Raw genomic sequence first — 8,031 nt, 5'->3', positions numbered from 1 at the left:
TACCTAGAATGAAGACGAGGAAGAGGAGTGGGCTGAGAAGCTATTTTGGGTATGATCCGGTTAAGAAACAATTCAAGGTACTGTATATGACTTGGTCATTTGATGGGATCTGTAAGGAGCATCAGATTCTGACGTTGGGAACAGGGAAATTGTCATGGAGAATGATCCAATGTTGCTCACCACATGATCCCATACATTAAAATCAAGGGATATGCATCAATGGTGTTTACTACTATATAGCTCGTGTCAACATGTTTTCTGAAGAGTATATGATAGTTTGTTTTGATTTTAGGTCTGAGAAGTTTATTATTTTAAAAGTCATGGAGACTTTTAATAGGTTACTTCCTCCTTCATCAACTCTGATAAACTACAATGTCAAGTTAGGTTTGCTTATGACGCAAGGTTTTGACTATGTTAGTGGAAGAAGTAGAAGTATTGAGCTTTGGGTTTTGGAAGACGCTGGGGAACATGAATGGTTGAAGCATGTAAACGTATTGCCTCCTTTGTGGGCGAGTGTTGTTGGGAAGGGCTACTTGTACTTTGTTGGAATGATTGGTATAGATGTCATAGTGTTGTCGACGCTCTGCCTCTACCACTACGTGCCTTCGTACGTTTTCTACTATAATGTCGAGAAGAACACGATCATAAGAGTTGGAATCAAAGGAACGGAAGCGTTTCAAGGTAATAAAATTTACACATTTATTAACCATGTTGAGAACATGAAGCTTATTCAAGCGTTTTAGAACTTTATAGAACTAGATGTTGTAATCCCGCTAGTTTGGCTTTTTGGCTTATTGGATGAGTGTTCTGTTTTCTGCAATGTTGTCAATCTTATAACTCTTTGGCTTATTGGATGAGTGTTCTGTGTATGAGTCATACACTAACTCCAATATATAAATAGAATGTGAATCACTTCTATGTTTATTAGTGTTTTTGTTGATCCAATTACATCAAAGTATCAGTAGGCAAGAAACTAAACATAACAGTGTCTCTTACACTTCCCTTGATACATAGAAACTTCCTCATCACACCTTCTCTAGTAAACCCAACTTTTTCAAGAACTCTTTGAGAGCCAACATTGTCCACATCGACAAGTGCCTCAAGCCTCTCAATCTCCGGAAACTCTTTAAATATCTCCGCCGTCACTAGCCTCACCGCCTCCGTCGCAAACCCTTTTCCCCAATACTTTCTCGCTAAGACATAACCGATCTCTTTTCTGATTTCATCCACCGCCATGATCAAGATGTAGCCGATAGGACGGTCGTCTTCTAAGCAGATGGCTCGGAGCCAAGGGTGTGTCAAGACACGATCGGTTATGTATTTGATGGCTTCGTCTCTGCTCGTGCAAGGCTCCCAAGTGCAGAAGCGTGCCACTTCAGGGTCTGTGGCCCAAACCATGTAGTCGTCGACGTCGGAAAGAGTCATCGGCCGGAGTGATACTCTTCCCGGAGGCAAAACGCTCATGCTTGGTTGCGTTTCTTGTAAGTCCATCTCATATAGGATAGTGATGATTGTTTGAGATATCACATCCACTACGTCTAAGCGGTGTCTTTTATAGACAGATCGCGATCTAGAAAACAATTAAGATCCTCGCTATAGCTTTATTGACTTTAAAATAACACTAAAATAGTACCATTTGCTATACAGATTAAAGTTTAAATGTTTTGTTTTGTGATTATTCGTTTTAAATGGTGCTTGAAGATGATGTGACATTGTGTGAGTGGAAAGTTGTCTACATTTGACATTTGACTTTCAACAATTACTTGGTTGCCAAACAAAGTATTGGTCGGAACATACCGTGTTGCTTCCAGCTAGATGCCAATATTGCCAACAAATCGTGTCTGGTCACATTTTCCAAAGAGGATTGAACTGTTAATAATTGTAGTACAATTGTACAGATGGTCGTTGGTACACTGTCCAAGTCAACGCAAGAATCAAGTTACGTACTTCAGTTAAACTTAATTTAGTTGGTTAATCAAGTAAATCATGTTTCATTTAGTTTATTTGTACTTTTAAATATTTGACCATAGACCGGTAAAATAAAGAGAAATACCCTAGACTAGCACCATTTTGAGTTTTTATTTCAAAATTAGCACACACAGCTAGAATGTTCCAAAACTAGCATTTCTTAATATTGAGTAATTAATAGAGAGAAATATTATTATATTAAAAAACTCAAAAAAAATCAAAACCCGATCTCTCTTTCATTTCTCTCCGGCGAAGCTTGATGAATTTTTCGATTTGAGATCTTCATTACTGATCTCAGATTTTCCCGTGAAGCTTAAATCAGGTACTAAATCGATGGCTATCATCAATTTTTCTTTCTTCTTTTTCGATTTCAGAGTTTGAAATTGTTGGGTTCTCTTTCTTTTTCTTTGATCGATAGCTTCAATCACGAAAACGGACTCAGCGACGGTGAGCTTCAGTGAGAGAATCCTGTTCGTTGTTCTCGAATCTGTTAATCAAGGTAAGGATTGAGTTTTTGGAATTTTTATTGTCAGATGTTGAAATTGTTCTTTGTAAATTCTGACTTATTGTTGTGTATAGGGATGTTAAAGGTGCAAATGAGGAACATGAGAGAGAGTTACCAATGATGAATGGGATCAAATAAGATATCAAATCAATTAGAGTTTTGGACTCTGGGATTTGTTCATAAGCTCTCTTTAGTCTTGCTTCTCGTTTCAAATCATTCCAAATCAGTTAACTAACAAAAAAATCAATCTTTAAAAAAATTTTTATATGTTATTGTAATGTTTGAGTAAGCTTTTTGTTTGTCAAAAATAGATGATGTGTAGAGCACATTTTTCAGAAATGGGGAAAGAGAAGTATAAGAAATTGATGAATCAAGGCTTTGAAGCTTCTATAAGTATGTTATATTGAAGCTTGTAAGGAGATGAAGATTAGAAGGACTGATTTGAATTGGTATGTATCTAGCCTGTTATGAGTTTTTGAATTGTTTTGCTAATGGCATAGACAACTTGGTAGTGTTTCTTGGAGTTTTAAGGTTAATCAATCTGGTAGTGTTGCAGAACTAGTTTAAATGTGGGATGATATATAAGATATCTCTCGAAGTAATGTTAAAACAAAAATTGAATTCATGGAGTGATCATGTTGTTGAATAAGGTTTTCAGGTCTAACTCAAGTGATTGATGATATATATGATGACAAATATTTCAAGAACAAATCAGAGAGTTGATGATGAAGATGGGAAAATGGGCACTTGAGTGGAAGTTTGAGTTCGTCATTATGGAAGGTCTTCCTAAAATTCAAGAACACCTTCCTAAAAGCTATGGAATCCTTCCTAATTTTTCTTAAAATGTGTTTTTAAATCTCTTTATATGTGTTTTGCTTTATTGTATCACATATTACTTTATTAGTGATTTATAATGATTTGATTATGTGCACATATTGGTGTTTTACATTAAAGGTAGCAAATAGAAATATCCAACATGATGTTTTAGGAAGATCTTCCTAAACGTCAATGAATTCTTCCTAAATTTTAAGGAGTTCTTCCTAAACGTCAATGACTCCTTCCTAATGCTCTTTTTTTCTTTTCATGACGGTCTTCCTGAAATTCAAGAAATCATTCATAAATATATGAGAATCCTTCCTGAATGTTACATTCAAATCCTTCTTATATGTTTACCGGTGAAAACGCAGCTATCTACCAAAATATCGAGAAAATTAATACAAAACCTTCTTGAATATGTTTTCAAACAAGTTTTGTGGTGAAAACCATTCAAACTATCTTTCATAACCAAAATTCTAATGCTAAAACAAAGACCATGTGAATACAAAGACTCAAACTGTAAATACTTCAATCTCTTATGGCAACTGAAGACTTCAATCTTGTATGAGCACTGTTCATCTTTGATTCTGAGTGTTATTGCAGCTCCAATTCTTTCTGACCATATTTGTGCCTCTACAAAGTTAATTACCACATGAACTACCAATGTTACCACAATAATAAGAGCCAAACACACTGATTATGAGAACAATTCCACAGCTACTGCAATACTGCTACTACCTTGTAATCAGAAGCTAACTGAATCAAATTTTGAATTACATACTCTTATCTCTCCAATTGAGAAAAGTATAAGATAAACTCCAACAAGCAATGATCAATCCCCATTTTCTGCAATAAAAAATGAATACAGAGAATATGTTTCAGGAAAGTCTTTCTGAATTTGCAACAATGCTTTTGAAATTTTCAAATGCGACTAAGAAACACATCAATACACAAGCAACAAACAATATGGTGATTTAGGTTTTTAGGGATTTAGAAAAGTCAAAATCACATACATACAAAAAGTTACAATGATTACAATTTTTACAATAAAAAAAGAATAGCAAGTGAAAATGGATATAAAGCTTATACTAGGAAGACCAGATGACGAACAGTGACACGAAGACGAAGAAGATGATCGGGGAAGAAGAAGAATAGTGAATCTGATACGTGAACGTGATACCACCGTTGATTGACCGACGATGATACATCGACCGACGATGACTCACCTCCGATTCAAATCTGATTGGGTTCGTCGGTGGTACACCGTTTGCATTTAGTTTTGGAATCGACGAAGAGGGAGGAGTGAGAGAGAACTCGGTGGTTACAATGTCACGATTTTGTTTCAGATGTGAGAGAGATTATTATTTTAATTTATTAATATTTTATTTTTAATGATATACAAATTTGTGCTAATTAATTTGGAATATTTAAATGTGTGTGCTAGTTTTGGAAGAAAAACTAAAATGTGTGCTATTTTTGTTATTACCCTAAAATAAATTAAAAGGCTTGTACTCCAAATTATAAAAGAATCTTGGTATAGAAATAGTAAATAAGGTTACTACGTACAACATGAGAAGAAGGGGAAACAGAGCATCACATCAACTTATAAAATGTGATTTATACAAACTAAAGCAAAATACAAATTTCGATATATATCATCTATACAAATCTGATGTGATTGATATTTGTTGATGCAATCAGATCATGATATCAGTGCAAAGAATCAGAAGGCAATAAACTAAACATGACCATATCTCTAACGTTTCCTTTTAGATACATAAAATTCCTCATCACACCTTCTCTCACAAACCCAACTTTTTCAAGAACCTTTTGAGATCCGACATTATCAACGTCAACAAGTGCCTCAAGCCTCTCCATCTCCGGCTTTTCCTTGAATATCTCCGCCGCCACAAGCCTCACAGCCTCCGTCGCGATCCCTTTCCCCCAATACTTGCTCCCGATGAGATAACCTATCTCTCCTCTGATCTCATCGACTGGCGTGACGGAGATCGAGCCGATCGGACGGTCGTTTTCTAAGCAGATAGCTCTGAGCCAAGGGTGTGGCAACACGACGTTGTTTAAGTGCGAGATCGCGGCTTCTTTGCTCATGTGAGGCTCCCACGTGCAATAGCGCGTGACCTTTGAGTCAGTGGCCCAAACCATGAAGTCGTCGATGTCGGAGAGAGTCATTGGTCGGAGATGGATTTTCTCCGGAAGTGAGGTAGTCACGGTGGATTCGATCGTAGTAGATGAGTCGATCTCCATTAATGATATTGTTTCTTTCCTTTTTAGTCTGTGAAGAATCTGTGAGAATTGAGAGATTGATCAAAGTAAAGAACACAAAGGTGTTGAAGAATTATATTAGACTCATCTACAACTTATGTTCTCTTATATATCACAAAAGATTTCCTAAACTGAGATAATGTAAATGTAATATATTTAGATAAATATAAATATTTTAAAACTATATCTTCTCTAATCTTCATAATTTACATATTCTTGGGCTCCGTCGATCTCCGGTTTTCAATATCCCAATAGGTTTAGGGGCAATATGATAATAACTGTTATATATATTGTGGTTTATATAATGAGATCTGATTATTATTATTTTCTTTTAACAGGTGAAGGAAGGAAACAGAACGTTCCTTGTTGCTTCGAACGGTCAAATACGCAACAATAAGGTCTTGTTGAATGGAAGGTGTGAAAAAAGAGGTTTTACGAGGGTATGATATGAACAGTATATTTAATCTACCAGTCATCAGTCTTTTTTTTTTTTTTTGTTTTTTTTGACAATCATCAGTCTTTTTTCTTGAAAAAAAAGTATCCATTCATCGCTTTTGATCTAATTGAAGTGAGGTTGTTGGTTCGTTTTTTCCCGTAAACATGTTAGACATTTTAGAAAATGCATAAAATCCAAGTACAATAATACAAGTCCTTGTTTTTTTTTTTTTTCATTTCTTTCTTAAGCATTCGAATAATTTCAACTTATGGGGCACACAATCAGTCTCATTCACATTACGTATTTACAAAAAAAAAAAAATTATTCCTCTTATATACAAATTCAAATATTATTTTTTTTGTGTAATCATTTTTTTGGTGTTTTTTTAGAATACTATGTGAATAATATATATAATTGTTGTTATGTTAAGGCTGTCAAATTGATCGAAAAAATCCAAACCCGATCAAACCGATTTTAGATACTTCGGGTATAATTGCCGAAACACCGAAAGCTAACTAAACCCAATAAATATGTTTTATTTACCTTTCAAAAAAAAATTTAGTAATTGAAGTAATATTTTTACCAAGTTTATCGATTAATTCAGATATTTTTTGGAAGACTTTCAATTACATTTACCCAAATACATTTACATAGTTTTTTTTTTTTTTGGACAATTTTAAAGCCGACCCAAAAAATTTTAAATACTCAAATGAGATTTATGAACTGATGATGATGATTGAGTTATCTCATATTCCTCCTGAACCTGTCTTCCGAACATCAGTTGAATGGCTCAACCAAACAAGTTCCAAAGAGATTTCGCTGTGACTTTGGAGTGTCGACATTTAAGATTATGTAGAGAACATCAGTTGAAGTGCTATGTTTCTGTTTAGGATTGATTGCTTCACTGAATTTGTCAAGGCATTAATTATATACTAAAATTCTCTTTTTGATCGTTGATTATGTAGAGAACCGTAGAATCTCCATCTTCAGCTTCAGTTTCCTGCAAGCCCAAAACCTGTGAAAGAATCTGGAAATGTCCACCATGATAAAGTTAGTAGAGATGGTAAAGACAACAATAGTGGATAGAAGCCATATGTGAAATGGAATGATGTTGGTGAGTGTTATTGTTATGCTTATCTTCTTGTTTCCCTTTTTGATGCAATATCTGGAAACACACTTATGCTTAATTATTGCAGCTGGACTTGATGGAGCTAAAACAGCTTTACTGCAGATGGTGATACTACCGAGAGTACTCTTCATACAAATGACTTATACGGTTATACCTGGACTTGATGGAGCTAAACAAGCTTTATGTTGTAGGATGTCGTCTCTCATATAAATGTCAAAACCTTGCAACTGTAAGACTCAAGAGTACTCTTCATAATTCATTTTTTTTAGGGTCTGATTTTAGCCAATGCCCTGTTTTTCTTCATCATCTTTGTTAATCTTATACCTTCCTCTTGGTTTTTCAGGCAGCAGCGAGACATTCTCTGCTCTCCATGATCATATAAAGCTTGCTCTCAAGTCTTCAGAATCTTATACATTTCTAACTTGTTGTTCTGTTTTTTTTTCTTCCAGGTTTTGGATATGTTTATATCAATCAATGATGGCTTTGTACTTAACATATTATAATTTTCAAAATAATTTTTCTAAAAAATTAAAAACTCAAAATTATGATCTACCATTGGAGCATACCTTTTACAGTTTTTTAAAAAAGTTTTTAACTTCATATTTTCTAAATATTATAACTATAAACATACTTAACAATCTTTTTTTAGCATCCACCGTAGAACTTACTCTGATAGTCTAATATCAAATAACCAAAAATCTAAAAACCCGACCCAAATTCAATGGTACCCAAACAGCCACCCCTTTTTGCAATGTTTGGTACTGAATAGTTTAGACTTTAGCAAAGATAAAATATAAAATATAAAATCTTTGAAAAGAAAAAAAAAATGTTGTATTAATGAAAAAAGTCAGAAATTAGGAAAAAGAGAAAATACATTTTTTATCTTCAGACTCT

General features: G+C 34.3%; 2 protein-coding genes and 1 long non-coding RNA gene across 3 annotated transcripts; 1 reads left to right on the top strand and 2 right to left on the bottom strand.

Annotated features, from left to right (window-relative positions):
- On the bottom strand, positions 893–1,630 carry LOC104786395 (uncharacterized N-acetyltransferase p20-like). The gene has a single exon (XM_010511806.2). The coding sequence runs from the start codon at positions 1,489–1,491 to the stop codon at positions 946–948; it is 546 nt and encodes a 181-aa protein (XP_010510108.1). The 5' UTR covers positions 1,492–1,630; the 3' UTR covers positions 893–945.
- Positions 4,808–5,855, bottom strand: LOC104786393 (uncharacterized N-acetyltransferase p20-like). The gene is made up of 2 exons (XM_010511805.2): positions 5,783–5,855; positions 4,808–5,593 (listed from the first exon to the last, which is right to left on the bottom strand). The coding sequence occupies exon 2, from the start codon at positions 5,552–5,554 to the stop codon at positions 5,000–5,002; it is 555 nt and encodes a 184-aa protein (XP_010510107.1). The 5' UTR covers positions 5,555–5,593; positions 5,783–5,855; the 3' UTR covers positions 4,808–4,999.
- On the top strand, positions 5,423–7,673 carry LOC104786394. The gene is made up of 5 exons (XR_767482.2): positions 5,423–5,510; positions 5,911–6,012; positions 6,974–7,122; positions 7,205–7,366; positions 7,481–7,673. It is a non-coding gene; the product is annotated as an uncharacterized LOC104786394 (long non-coding RNA).

This window comes from Camelina sativa, chromosome 5 (assembly GCF_000633955.1).
Source record: "Camelina sativa cultivar DH55 chromosome 5, Cs, whole genome shotgun sequence".
Lineage (NCBI taxonomy): Eukaryota > Viridiplantae > Streptophyta > Magnoliopsida > Brassicales > Brassicaceae > Camelina > Camelina sativa.
The sequence above is the reverse complement of the archived record's forward strand: the minus strand, read 5'-3'. Positions and strand labels throughout refer to the sequence as shown.